This window comes from Cygnus olor, chromosome 4, assembly GCF_009769625.2.
Source record: "Cygnus olor isolate bCygOlo1 chromosome 4, bCygOlo1.pri.v2, whole genome shotgun sequence".
NCBI classification, from domain to species: Eukaryota; Metazoa; Chordata; class Aves; order Anseriformes; family Anatidae; genus Cygnus; species Cygnus olor.
In genome coordinates this window covers 74,491,189-74,506,028 of record NC_049172.1, presented here as the reverse complement: position 1 = coordinate 74,506,028, position 14,840 = coordinate 74,491,189, and the positions used below count along the sequence as shown (strand labels likewise).

At 47.9% G+C, this 14,840-nt stretch overlaps 1 protein-coding gene across 1 annotated transcript in view; it reads right to left on the bottom strand.

The window, feature by feature from the left end:
- ADRA1D (adrenoceptor alpha 1D) overlaps positions 1–13,559 on the bottom strand; it is a 43,694-nt gene extending 30,135 nt beyond the window's left edge. Inside the window, exon 1 of the mRNA XM_040555878.1 lies at positions 12,227–13,559. Within this exon, the coding sequence (XP_040411812.1) occupies positions 12,227–13,193 (967 nt within the window). The 5' untranslated portion in view covers positions 13,194–13,559. The remainder of the gene's footprint in view (positions 1–12,226) is intronic.
- Between the last annotated feature and the right edge of the window lie 1,281 nt (positions 13,560–14,840).

Here is a 14,840-nt window from a genome sequence, read left to right as displayed (position 1 = left end):
CCATGTGCAGTCACTGAAAAAGAGGCACAATGTGATTACTCCTAAATAACTCTGCTTTGCCAGTGCAGAAGAGAGCAAAAGGTGCAATATTTGGAAAACTCCCCATGCTATACTCCATCCTCCCATCCCTCTGCATGCCCAGCTTTTAGCAAGGACAACACTGAACGCGAATGCTGTGACGTGCAGTTGTTCTGTTTTCTTTCCCCAAATCCCCAGCCCAAGTGCAATATCGAGGGAGGCAGACAAGCCTGTGGCAGGCTGCCAGATCGCCTTCAAAACACATCCTCGCCGCTTTCCAGATAATTCCTGTGGAAGGCACCCTGAGAACAGAAATAGCCCATGGCTGGAAAACTTTCCTGGTGTCATTTGACAAGTCTCTCCTAGAGAATTAGGCTTTAAAGGCAGAGGTTCAAGAGCTGACACTACCTCTGAATCCAGGCCTTCTGCTGTCTGGGCTCAAACTAGGTCAGCGAGCAGCTGATGGGGTCTCCACTCTTGTGCTGATCATGTCTGTGTACCCTGTGCCTTTCCAATCGCATTTCTGAAATCACATTTGGGATGGATTTGGTTGTCAAGCCCTCCACCTGGGACTCAGGTGAGGCAGTTCTCACCTAGGTCAAGAAATAGCACCATCACCATCTTCACCAGGTAGCCTAGGGGTCTGAAATTTGCTCAGAGTCCTTGGGTTTGGGGCCAGTGTCCTCTGTGATCCCTATTGTTACCCATCGGCGGTTTCTTAGTAATCTGGGAGGCTGATCCTAGGAGATCCAAAGCTGGAAAGCAGCCAGGGAGGAGATGTGTCATCACCCTGTAGTGGTGACCTCCTCACCTCCCAGTGCCCAGCTCCAGACCATCCTCCTGCTGCAGGGAGGGTGCTCATCCCTCATCCCTCATCCCTCATCCCTCATCCCTCATCCCTTTCCTGGCCATGTTGCCCTACATCCCTCTTGGTTCATTGCCATGGGGAAGCACCACCATGCCATGAAGATGTCCCCATTCCTCACTGACTCTATACTGCCAATCATCCTTTTCTGACTTAAGCTGTTATTTTCCCTCTAAAGTTTCTTTCTCTGTTAGCTTTTCCCCATCTAAATTATTTCACAAAAGTTGTAGAGTTTGTCCATGCTGGACCCAACTCCAGTGCACCCCCTCTAGCACAGGTTGGGGCCACCTTCTTTTGTAGAGGGGGCTGCCCACTGCTCAAGCAGTCTTTGCATGATTAATCCTTACAGGGGAGAACTCTTGCGGAGCTTTCTCATGTATTTTTTCCCCATCATAGACATCTACTGGTGGATTTGCTGCATGGCTCTTGTTGGTGCTCTCTCATCACCTGAGACGTTGCGTTGCAAATTTTGCAGGAATATTTGGGCCTCTTTTATCCAGGAGATCAGGCAAGTTAACCCCATTAGCCATGCTAAATATACAAACAAACTGCCGAGCAGATGAGGGGAAGGGCTGATTGCAGGCCCTGAACCCAAAAGGCACCGAGCTGCTCACATCCACATTGCTGAAGGCTGGCTTCTAGGGCAGGTTTGTGCTGGAGAGCCTGGCTGGGGTCAGCTCAGTACTTGCTCTCTGCTCCTGATCCTATTTCATTGAGTGTCATAAATGCACCCGCTATTTAGCAATGGGAAACATGGCTTGGACTTGTCTGGGGCAGAGATTTCTCACTGCAGGAACCCCTCACAAGTTTATTTTTCTTTTTCCAGCTGGGGTAAAAATAAAAGTTGTATTTCAGGGGCCTTAATGACAGAATTGTGAATTGCTTCACATTGGAAACTTCCTGGGAGGAGGAAATGCCCTCTCTTTAGCAAGTTGGCAGTTGGTTTTCTGCCACCAGACCTGGTGGTTCTCTGGCTCGGCTCCAAATGCATTAGCTAAGGAGCCCTCTTAGAGAAAGGCTATTCATTAGGAGCAGCTAAAAAGCCGGATCCTGTTCCAGCCACTCCAGTAAATCCATCCTTGGGCTAATCGTGCCCATAAATTACGGCGCAGGGAGAAGTACAGTCTTCTGTTTTAGCGTGACAATTTTTATGCAGCACTGGAACAGAGAAAGCAGGACAGGCAGAAGTAGCTGCCTGGTGTGTTAGCAATACTGGAGAGCTACCAAATGACTGTAGGTATGTAAGCTGTGCCTCAGTATCCCTAGCCCAAAATGATGATGAACAGTGCTGTCTCCTTCCCTAAGGCCATATGTGCATGTTCCCCTTCTTCCTATTTAGTTCTTTGAACTTTAGAGCTGTCACCACTGGGACAAGTTTGTCCCCAGCATACCTTGTGTGGAAAGATGTGAATTTTACCTCTGCTGCTCAGGCAGGTTTCCTCACCAGCCTGGAGAGCAGATGGTTGATGCAACCAATCAATACCCACTGGAGACATTATTTTTGCATTGTGGTGGCTGCGAGTGGCATTGGAGGAAGCAGGAGGAAGAGGGTATTTGGGGATGTGTGCTCAGCTGCAGGTGGAAAGGGCTCAGAGATCTCTGGATGGAAAGAGCTCGTAAAGATAAAGACCTCAGAAGGAAGAACTCATCACTCAGTGTCCCTAATGGCATTTTAAAGAAAATATTTACAGCACGTAACAGTGGCAATTAACGGCCAAATCAGAAAGCATCTCTCCTGTGAAAGCAGCCAGCTGCTGAACTTTAATACTGAAGCAGTTCCTCGTGAACTATCCTTACTTGCACAGCCCTAAACCAGCTCAGACACAACCAAATTTGGAGCAGGTGGGTGGACAAAAACAAGACCATAAAGGACATTTGGAAGCAGTCACATGGGTTTGAGTATTAGGAGGGAGAGGAGACAGTTCTGTTTGGGGGCTCAGCCAGCCCTCTGGCACGGGGACCCCTCAGGGAACCTCAAAGCCCAGCACATCAAGCCTGCTGGAGACCAGAAGGGCTGCCAGTCCTTTCCAGAACCTCACTACCCTCATGGCTAGGTCCAAAAAGGTAGTTATGTCTTAAAATATTTGGACCTTAAAAACGATCCAAAATAGTAGTTATGTCTTAAAGCGACTGTGAATGGAGCCTGGAGAAGACCTGGTGGCAGTGTGGACATGCAAGTCTCCTCCAGAGAGGACTAGTCCTGAGCCAAGTGGTGTGATTTCCTGCTCTGTTTGGCTGGGGAAAGGACAAGGTTTGCTTCTTGAAACAGATGTATTGATGTAGCGGGCATAGGCATAGTGACAGTGATAACCCCAACATAGCACCTTGATGTGAACAACTGAATACTACATCCTGAACTTTACAGGGTAGGCGAGCCTACCTTTTTACAAAAAAAAAGATGTTTTTTTTCTCATGCAGAGAGCAAATATTTTATCAGTTTGTCACGTTCTTTGCTTTACAATTATGTCCTGTGATAAAAAATTGTCTTAACTTCACTTCTCTAGTGAACACTGGTTTCCTCTGAACACATGAATGAATGGCTTCCAAACACTTTCTAGTGTATCCCAGATAATAAAACTTCATGAATACTACTAAATTTGCAAAGACTCAAAAGATAGACAAAGTCAAAGTGAAAATTACATTTGAAAAGCTTCTTACACTTAAAGAGCTTAATATCAGAATCATGCTCTCTTGTCTCTGCAGTGTCCCTGCCAAGACAAGTGCAAGGAAAAGTGGGTGCTCGTTTGAGTGATAGCTGAACAGAGCTATTCACTGTCTCCTCATGGGTCAGTACGTGGCTCTAGGCTTGGCAAAATCACCCTGCTCAGCCCTGCTCTGAGGACAGAATTGTTTGTTTCCTCATGGATATCTGAAAGTACTTATCTCACTGAGGGGACACATATTTTGCAAACATATATATTTTCCTTAACATAAATATATTTCTTTTCCCAACTCTCTGAGAAGAGAAAGCTGCTTTAGAACCATTTAACCATCCTATCTACAAAGCAGTGCCAAAATAAACCTGTATTTTGGGTGTGGGGTCCCGAGCCCTTGTCGTTACAGGGCCAATCATACCCTTAAAGCATAATACCCGTCAGATTCAAGTCCAGCTGAAAGTGTCAGACTTTGGCAAATCTGGTCCCGTATTTGCCTTCACAGTGAGGTTCATCTCAACTAGTTCAGATGTGTGCACCTCAGAGCTGGTGGTATTTGGTCACCCTGAGGAGACACTGGTGCTTTTGGGGTGTAACTGGATTAGATAGCAGCATTAGGATGAGATGAACTGCATCCTCAAAATCCTTCTTTTTCATTTTTGGTTATGTGGAAAGCCAAAGAGCAGTTAGCTGAGGGCCATGCACTGTTGGCATCCAAAGCCAGGGACTGACCTGACATTGGGAATGGGCAGTGCAGGAGACTGCAGAGGAGCTGAATTCCCCACCAGACCCTTTCGGGTCCTTGCTTTTAAAAACCCTGCAAGTTCCAGTCTTGCCAAAATGCTCTTCCCTGCCAACATCTCAGGAACGTGCTTTCTTCTAGCTGCGTGTAGCTTCATAGAAACTGGATATATCCTAATTCCTGTCCTGTCATGACATTAAGCACCCCCTGACCTCAACAGAGTAAAATATCAACTTTCTGTTGTGACAACTGGTACCGCTAGAGCTTTTTAAACTCCAGGCTGTCCTTGTAACACTTCTTACAGGAGGAACTGAACACTGTGTTTTTCCCTGTCATCTTTCTCAGATATGGTTATCTCATTTTGCATCAGATTTGGCAGAACAAATTCAGCCTGTTACAAAGATATGGAATGAAAATCTTTACCTAATAAATAATATTTGGCACAATAAAGTGGGACTTTATTCCAGAATGGTCCAGTAATCTTAGGAGGTACTATCAGCCCTGCCTAGAATATAGCACAATAACCCTATCAGGTGAAAATCCTGACTGATTGATCAGAAGATAATTTGGGTTGTTTCCCAAGGAAATACTTCAATTTTCTGAAGAGCCTTGAGCAAAAGTGATGTAGATATTCACTAAAGTGAGCACACCTCTAATTAAAGCCTACAGGTAGTACGAAGCTTTTACAGTGCTACTTCCTAACATGACACAGTTGCTAGTACCTAGTTAATGCTGTTTGCTGTGGCAAAACCAATTAAAAACAAGCTGATTGCAGGAGCTTAAGAAACCGCCTTGCATGATCATACCAAAGAGCGTCCCCACCCTTCCATTCAGTCTTCGTTACATCCCACTAACCAGATTATCAGAATTAATGAGTAAATATTTATCCAAATATGAATTAATGCAGACAGATCATGGTAATTAAGAGCTCCTTCCTGTAATATCCCGGACAAAGTTTTTTTTTGTGCGCAAACATAATAAAACCTTCAGATGCAGCTTAATATAGATGTATTTAATATTATATTGCATATTTTTGTATTAGTTCCAAAATTCCTGTTGAGAGATTTTATAACATCTTGCCCATTGAATCACAGTAGTTTTAAATTTTTCAATATCATTTTTTTTTTTTTCCCCTGTTTGTGGTACATCTATTATAGCAACTGCCTCCAGATGCGTCAAGACTCAGCGATATAAAAACAGACGTTTGGCCTTAAATAGTTTTATTTGGTGGAGCAGTGGGTGGAATGGAAGCAGAGTTATCCCATATATAGGTCATGGGAGATCTGGGTCCTGTTCCCAGTCCCTTCACTGAGTCACCACGCTACTTTGGCCAAGCAGAGGAAGAGCATATGTTCAAACTTGGGTGCCCAAATTACAATTTGAGGTCCTTATCACTGCATCTCTTGTAACAAGGGAGACAACAAAAGCTGTATTACAACCCGCCATCTGTCTCTGGCCTTTGACATAGGGTAATGAGTAAGAAGGGAACCATGCACTCAACTGGGCTCCAAATAATCTTTTTTTTTGTCATCTATTTCCAAACACACATAGACTGTTTCCCTGTTGTTCTGCACTAGGGCGCAAGGAGTGAATTAACACCGTCAAACGCTTTGGCTGCCCAGTGTAGCCTCTGATTGTTGTCTGTGTGCCAGCTTGTAATTCCCTCCTAGGCCCTTCTGAAGGATCCCAACATGTTCTCCCTGGAGGGGAACCCAGCTCACAGGCTGCTTTTACATGGTATTATTTTTAGATAGATGCAACCAATGTGGATTACTCATAGCCATGTCCCCTGTGCCTGGGCTATTCCTCCAGTGCTATCCCAGTGCTCTGCACCCACCCTGACTCTCCCACGTGTCCCTGTGCCTTGCCAACACCATGCATCCCAGCTATCATGCCCTACAAGTGACACTCTAGTAGGCTGCAACAAATCCCTAAAGTTATTGCAGGCACTCTGAACTGGGGGAAAAAAAGGCAGAAATCACATTTTCTTACTGATTAAACACCAGTATAATTTTTCAGGGAAAACAATGGTTTTGCCCTCATTACGATGCTTTAGGAGCAGGTCAGGAATGGTTTGGGGCCAAGTGATCTTTCCTGGAGAAAGGGAGATGGGCTGGAAGATCCATCCATCCCCCATGATTTAACTATTCTAATTTGCTATGAACTCATTTGATGGAAACATCCTGTGGTGGAAAGCAGATGAGAAGAATTTTGCCTCTTGGTTCGGTAATGTCCTGTAAATCAAATTGTAGCCTTCCACCAAGGAGTTTTTGAGACTCTGGGTCTGTGTCTTTGCTGGCATTTTTAAGGAATGTATGGTTCCCGTGGATCAGGATCAACAGGGAACACTTGACAGATGGAAGAGTTCATTGCCATTGCTCTGCTTCCAGTTTGAACTCAGGCTTTGATTCCAGTTCAACCCAATATTCAGTCAAAAATCCTTCTCCAGGCCATAGGCAATTATCCTAAAGCAGTTGTACATTGCTTTTTCCATGCCAATTCTGCCACTTTCACCACGACTCAAAAAATTTCAGGAGATACAAGAGACTACCCTGACCAGCAAAGTACTTGAATGGTGTGTCTTTCATCCTCCTCTTAAATCCCACTTTTGATCGGGTCCTCCTCTGCACAACAAAATTAAAGAAGCTTGGTGTTAAGAGGAATTGTGTCTTGTGGTGGGTGTTTAGGGAGTATTTTCTGGGGTCTAACAAAGGGCTGAGCTCACTCTGCAATCTTCCATCAGTGGGGAAGGGTATGTAAGTTCCCACTCATTTGCCTATCTGCCCATTTTTATGAAACTTGTAGGAATTCGATATATTAGAGACCTTTAGTACTTTCTTGAAAGCAGCTGAGATTGATGAAAGAGTTTAACAGATGGTGGGAAAGGGCTTGCATGCACACAGGCAAAGAGCAATGACATAAGCCCTTGTTCCCTTAGGAAAACATGGCAAATGCTCTTCTACCAGAAGAGAATTAGATTCTCCTATCACAACACACTTGGTCTCATCTGAAATGTGCCTCTACCTACACTGCCCTCCCCATCATTCATTTTACAAATGGCAGTTTCCAAAGTCTGAGCAATGCTATGTCTCTGTGAGCCCATCTTCTGCAGAATGTTTTGTGAAAGGACTACTTCTGACCTGTGAGAAATAGTATCTACAAAAATAATTTTGTTTTGGCTTGAAAAAGACCTTTCTTAACCTGGTTTGTTTAGCAGCTGCCTTTCCTTCAGGATGCAGGGAAAAAAAGCCAGGACGCTATTTTTTTAAATCATAACTGGAAATAAGCACCAGCTTCCACTGCAGACACTGGCAAGTCACTGCTCCAAGGCAAACGTAAGAGCAGGGTTTTGCTTGCAGTGAGGGATCTCTCAAGCTCTTCCTTGTCTGGGTAACTGCTGCTAGTTGGGGACAGGTTGGAGGGAGTCTTGGCTTGTGGGCTTCGCCCTTGTGTGGCACCAGCTGTGGGTGCTGCTGTGCCTCTCTCACACCAACCTGGGTTTCTGACCAAATTTGAAGGATAACAAACATTGGAGCCCGCCACCTAGACTGGACTACACCCGTTAACAATCAAGAGCCGTGGAGGGATGTAAATCACCATCCTGGGTACTGGCTGGTACACCCCAAGGGATATATTTTCCTCTTGGGTGCTGCTGGGGTAGTGATGAAGAGGGGCTTTGCCTCCACTCCTCAGGTGGTCCCATCTGGGGCCCCACACCCTCTTTGCATGCTCCCTTGGGAACAGAAAATTGGATGGGGAGCAGGGCTCCATCCCTCCTCCTGGTCTTACCTCCTCTTGCATCAGCTTGGAGAAAGGAGATAACTATTAAGGAGATAACTATATAACTAAGGAGATAATTATTTATGGGTGTTGTAGGGGGGGGTTCTGGTTCCTTGGCCCATTGCATAAATGTCTACTGAAAGGGCAAATTCAGCCCCTAACTTTTAGCAGGGTTTTCCATCAGCAGAATAGCCAGTGAAGCTCCTATGGCTGTGCTTCTTAAAGGAGATGTCATGTGTAGATTCTCCAGTGTCTAATAAAAGATTGACCTGACACAGGGTTGAGCTTCTTCTCACCTGGCAAGCATGCTTCCATTGGACTTAAAAAAATCCAGTATAGGCTACCTCTTACGTCTTTACATATACTTACAGAGTAGATACTGTCAGCCAGTTAGTTGTCCCTTTGAGGGTACTTTTGTACCCTCTTCCTCTCAAGAGGCAAATTAATACTATAATTCATCTTGTCCTGTGGAGGATGTCCAAAATAGTTCGGGGGAGTCACACCTTCAGGCACTTCCCTCAGAAAGATAAAGGGGGCTTTGGATGAATAATCCTGAATGACTTCTTATTGGTGTTAACATTGCTCCAAAAAGGAGCTGGACCTTCAGAGGACCCTTCCAACCAGCATCTCCATGATGCTATGGCTAGCTGAGATGGAGGTGCTTATGCCTAAGACACCCAAAGTGAGATGAATTTTATCATAAAAAATACCCTTAAACACCTGGCCAACATCTCTGAGAAGCCTCGTGATGTTCTCTTGACGGGTCTTTGCTAAGCAAAGAGGAACCCTGGCAAAAAAACACACATCCCCCAAGCAGCACCCCAGATGAAGCAGTTTAGCAGAGCTCTACTGCACACCCTGCAAAAGGCACAGCCCATTAGGGTTGTCCTGTAATTACGATTTCATCTTTTGTTGAACAACCCAGCTGCTTAAAGAGTCTCATTAGCTACACAAACTGTTAATTGTGCTAAAACTCCTGGAGATGGCATCTTATGTTTGGAGACACGTATCCCAAACCCAAAAGCGAGCTGAATTATGCAGCCGATAAACAGCCTGTGGAAATATTTGTTAATCTGCGCTGATTTAAAGAAGCGTGTTTGCAGATTATTCCAGCACAGAGAAAAGACTGACAACATTCAGTGCATCCATAGGTCCTGTGGTCCTGCTATTTAATTTTTTTTAGTTATTTCAGCTTCTCAGTGCAGATGTGGTAAGTATTCTTTTTGTGTAGCTGAAGTGGAAGCTATTCTGCGGAAAGAGGCACAGATGTGTGCAGGCTGATGCCGACACCGGGTGACAGAGCCAGTGCAGACGCTCTGATTGCTAAGTCCACGCTAAGCAGAGCGGGCAGACTTTTTTTTCTTTTCAGTTGACAAATTTGCTTATCCCTAAAAAGCATATTCAGGCAACAGGCAGTCAGCAGGATAAGTCAGTCACTGATAACTTCTTACAAATTCATGACAAATAGAATGAACAAGAAAGTCAAAACATTTCATTTTGATATTTTCAGAATAAAATAGATCACATTCATTTCATTTTAATGTGACAGCTCATTTCGAAATATAGCTGAGTGCTCATTTTTAATAAACACTTATTCACCCTTTTCTTAAATTGAGACAATATGTTTCACTTCAATCGAATTTTTGTTTCCAACCAGTGTTTCATTTCCATTAAAAATATTTGTCAATACTATTTCCAGTAGACCTTAAATACTTTCTTACAAGTTAGTCTAACAAGCAAGTAAAAAGGCAGTTCTACATAACCATTTGCAATCTTCTTTCCAAAGAGAATTGGCCCCAGCATATTTCAGTTTATGGATTTGCAATGAACTTTACTGATTTCACTCAGTTTCAGACCCGTCTTATGAGCTGTAAAATCATAGATTAGACCTTACAGAAGTTTCTGTTCTCTTCCTAGATAGCAATAAATGATTCGCAGGTTTGAATAGGAAATTGCAATTAATAAAAGGGAGGTGAAATCAGAGGCAGCATATTTTTTAGTCATAAAATAAATGAACTTTTGCTGTGTTTATATTATATGTATAATACAGCAGGAAGTAAAGATCAAAGCCATGTTTATAGAGAACTTGGCAAGTTGCACACTTGGAGGAAGCAAATGGGTTCACAGGAGGTACTTAAAGAATGAAGTTTGGATTTTCAGCTGGTGTAAATCATCATTTTCCTTTGACATAAGTGCAACAGTAGTGTTTTACATCAGTGCAGGGGCTAGTTCAATGGCTTCAAGGGGGGACAGATGAGGTAAAAAAAAAAAAGGATTTTTTTCTATGGAAAAGTATTTGCCTGGTGTTTGTTCTCCATTTACAAGTATTAGAAATAATTCAGAGGAATAGGATCCCCCAATTCCCAGCTTCATTAGCTGCAAGGTATAAAGGTGGCAATGAGGTTTGGAGATGGTTCCTGCAAAATTGCTCAGCGAAGGAGGCAAGTGCCTAGGGCTGCCCCGAGAGCTCAGCCTTCAGCCTGGCATCTCCCCAAACCCCACACTTCCAAAGCTCTCTGCAGGCTACAAAAATCTCCCAAGCCACATGAAGTTTGAAAGGGAAACTGAGGCACAGTCTGATGGGATTAGTCACCTTGGGTCTTGTAACGAGAGAAGCTCACCACAGCCCTGCAGCTCCCTGCCTGAGTTAAACCACAGCCTCCTTGCTCACACAGGACAAAAACCCTTAAGAGATCTGAGATAAACTCCCCAGCCACCACGCTCAGCCAGAGAGAGCCCAAAGGAAAGAGATGCAAGAAGGTGCAGCAGCTTGGGGAGACCAGACACCTGACCCACCACCCCAGGGACACCTCAGCATCCAAGGCTGCTCTGGTGCTGGTGAATTATCCCTCCGGAGGGCAGGATGGTGCTGAGCAGGCTCAGTGAGGTGTCTAACAGCCCTGGGCTCCAGTTGCCCCTAGGGACAGAGCTGTGGGGCTGGAGAGAGACCCAAAGCTTGGTGGGTCAAAATAAGTCATTTGGTCCCCATGCTCTGTTGTTATTGACTTGACTCGAGCAAGAGGGTTTGAAATATCTGAGAAAAAGTGCAGAACTAGCTGCAATGCCTCTCTGCTGGCTGGTGTACGTGGACCTAGTAGTATGGCAGGCTGTGGGACGTGCAGGTCCCACCCTGCAGATGGTGTCACAGACCTCCCTGCTTTGCTGAGCTCTGTGCAAAGGCCATCACCTACATTATAAAGTTATTTTCACACTTTTTTCCTTCTCCCCTGGTTTAGCTACATCACTCCAGAGGGTTAATCTGACGACTGTCATTATATGAGGCGGTGATGAAGAGCTCTGTGTTCCCTGCACTTTTTTGGTCCTGAGTAGCTCTGGTGCTGGAGGGGGACATTGCCTTGTGCATCACATCCCCTTCCCTCTGTGCCTGCTCAGCTTTCTCTGCACATTGAGGGCTGCATCCTTCTCACTCGGGCAAACCGGTGTGCTGGGGCAGAGCTTGCTAAAACTTCAGAGCACAACCTGGCAGACAGCCCCAAATGAGCACTCATGGCATGGGCACCTTGGCAGAGTCAGGAGCTGAGGGCACGACTCCCACAGGAGGAGGAACAGCCCTGGGACATCACCAGAACCCTTTTAGGTAAGACCTGGTCCTGCTCCAGGTCCCAACACAACATCAGCATCCTGGAAAGTCAGCGGGACTTATATTTCAGCCTCTGACATAGCTCTTGGAGGAGTTAAACCTCTCTTATCTCCAACATAATTGCAGCAGGGGTGGGAGCCCTGGCACACGGAGGCAGACCCAGGTGCTCTCCCCAAAACTATGAGGATGGGAGGCCAGGGACAGGAACTGCAAGGCTGTTTGGGGACCTCTGTGTTGTAATTACAGCCCATTTGAAACAGAGCTGCTTCCTGCCTTCCCAGCCCGAACTTCATTAATTAAAGTGCTGAATGCAGAATAAATTCATTAAACCATTTTTTTTTGTTGTTGCTATTTTATTCATTGGCTGCTTGCTTTGATTGATTATGTGACTCTGATTAATAAATATTGAACGAGCGTTAATTAATTGAATTCATTCATTGCTGGTTTCTCCACCTATCCATTACCTATCCCTCACCTCCACGTGTGAGTTGTGTCCTGAAAGGTGTCCCAAGGATCAGGTCCCCAGGGCTCTGCCACGGGGCTGGGCTGGGGACAGGATCACTTACCAAAAGGCAGGACGAAGAAGAAGGGGAACCAGCAGAGGATGAAAACGCCCACGACGATGGCGAGAGTCTTGGCCGCCTTTTTTTCACGGGAGAACTTGAGGAGCCGCACGGAGAGGGAACTCCTGAAGTTGTGCCCCTTGCTCCGGGTGCTGGAGAGAGGCTCCTCCAGCACGCTGCGGCAGTGGATGCGCAGCACCACCTCCATGGATTTATTCCTCTCCTTCTTGACCCCTGCCTCCAAGCTCCGGGTTGTCCGCCTGGCCACCACGTAGATCCTGAAGTACATCACCAGGATGACCATGAGGGGCAGGTAGAAGGAGAAAAGGGAGGAGAAGAGGGCATAGCCTGGCTCTTCTGTGATGCTACAGATACTCTCGTCTGGTGGTGGCGGCTCCTTCCAGCCCAGCAGCGGCCCGATGGAGATGACCATGGAGGAGAGCCACACCACCACGAGGATGACCCCCGCCTTCCTCTCCGTCATGATGGTGGGGTACTTGAGCGAGTACTTGACCCCGATGTACCTGTCCACGGAGATGATGCAGAGGCTCATGATGGAGGCGGAGCAGCACAGCACGTCCACCGCTGCCCAGATGTTGCAGAAGATGCGGCCAAACACCCAGAAGCCCAGCACCTCCAGGGTGGCCGAGAAGGGCAGCACGGTGGTGCTGAGCAGCAGGTCGGCGATGGCCAGGTTGACGATGAAGTAGTTGGTGACCGTCTGCAGGTGCCGGTTGCAAGCCACCGAGAGGATGACCAGGATGTTCCCCACGATGGCCGAGAGGATGAAGGCGGCCAGGAAGACCCCGACGCCCACCGCCTGCACGTCCAAGGCGAAAGGCAGCGTGGTGCCGTTGCCCTGGGGGGGGTCCTCGCCTTGCAGCCCCCAGGACCGGTTGGCACCGCTCTGGCTGCCCTGCCCCGTCCTGTTCCCACTCAAGCTGCCATTGCTCAGCTCAGCGAAAGTCATTGTAGAAAAGGTCCTGGCTCCATGGAGGGCGAGGAGAAAGCGATGCCGAGGCGCAGCCCCCCCGGCATGATCCCCAAGGCCCCCTCCAAGACTCGCTCACCCCCCTCCCCAAAAAAAAACAAACAAACAAATTTTGGGGCAAAGCTCAGCCTCCCCCTAGGCGGGATGCCGGAGGGATGGAGGCTCAGCTCCGAGCCCCCAGCCCTCTTCAAGCCGGGTGGCAGCGCTGCCCCCCACCCCGGCAGGGCCCTCCGGGGGGGGCAGCGAGGACGGGCCCCCCCCGCTGCCCTCGCATACTCCGGGGCTGCGCTGGGCGAGCGGGCGGCAGCGCTCGGCGGCTCCGTTCGCCTCCCCGGGAGGGCTCCGGGAGGGGCGAGGGGAGGGATGGAGGGGTAAGGGGTGGGCCGGCCCGGGGGTGTCAGGTGGAGGAGGAGGAGGAGGAGGAGGAGGAAGAGGAGGAGGAGGAGGAAGAGGAGGAGGAGGGGACGGGACGAAGCGAGCCCTGGGGCAGGGCGAAACCGGCTGCAGAGCCGGGAGCTTGCAGAGGACGGAGGAGGGAGGAGAGATGTTTTTTTTTTTTTTTTGGGGGGGGGGCAGGGACCCACTCGGGGGGATCGGGCACCCCCTGGGGGGTGCAGGCAGCACTGGGGGGCAGGCACCCCAGGGAGAGGGGCAGGCACCCGGGAGCCCCCGTCCCGCCGCCCGCCGCCGCCAGGGAGCAGCAGAGCGCAGGGTTTGCCCGGCGGAGCGGTGGGTGCCCCCCCGGGGGTCCTTTTTTTTTGGGGGGGGGGGGGGGGGAGTTTGGGGGGTTGGGGGGAAAGGAGGGTCTGAACCTTCTCGCTGGAGACCCGCAGCCGCAGCCTCCGGCTCCTATGCCCCACCAGGCGGCTGCTCTGCAAGGCTGGAGGGTGTACCCCCCATTGCCCCCCCATCCCCAGCATCCCACCAGGAGGCTGCCCTGCAGGGCTGGTAGGTGTCCCCAAACCCAGCATCCCACCGAGAGGATGTCCTGCAGGGCTGGTAGCCCCCCTCTCAGCTTCAGCATCCCACCAAGAGGCTGCCCGGCAAGGTTGGAGAGTCCCTTTTGTGCCCACCAACCTTGCAGGGCTTCCAGCGAGCATCCTTTCCGTGCCAACCCTGGGCTTCCTGTCCCACATCCCAGCACCCTGCCCGCTTTGTGAGCATGGGGTGCCCCTTGCCAGTCCCTCGGAAAAGCAGAAGGGATGATCAGTGCCTTGTGTTCAGCAACGTGTGATTGGCAGCTCCCTGTCTGCAACTTAACCCTCTTGCAAGACTTTGGAACGGCAGCGTGTGATTAAATCATATAGACACATATTTCTGGGTAATTTAAACCTTTATTTTATTATTATTTTTTTCTTTTTCCCACTGATAAAGACAGATCCTGTTTACACTGATTTCCTCCCAGTGACCCCGCTCTTCTGCCTCCATACGTTGTGATGGGGACTGACCCCAGGGCTGAATAGGGGCTCAGCTGCTTTCTACTGTACACAGGAAATATTTCCTTGGAGTGTGTTTATCCATGATTTTTCAACTTTTCTTTCTTAACAAAAAGGAAAAAAAAAGGAAAAAAAAAGGCTTTAAAGGGCAGTCCAAGTACACACTGAGATGATTTAACTATTGCTCTAA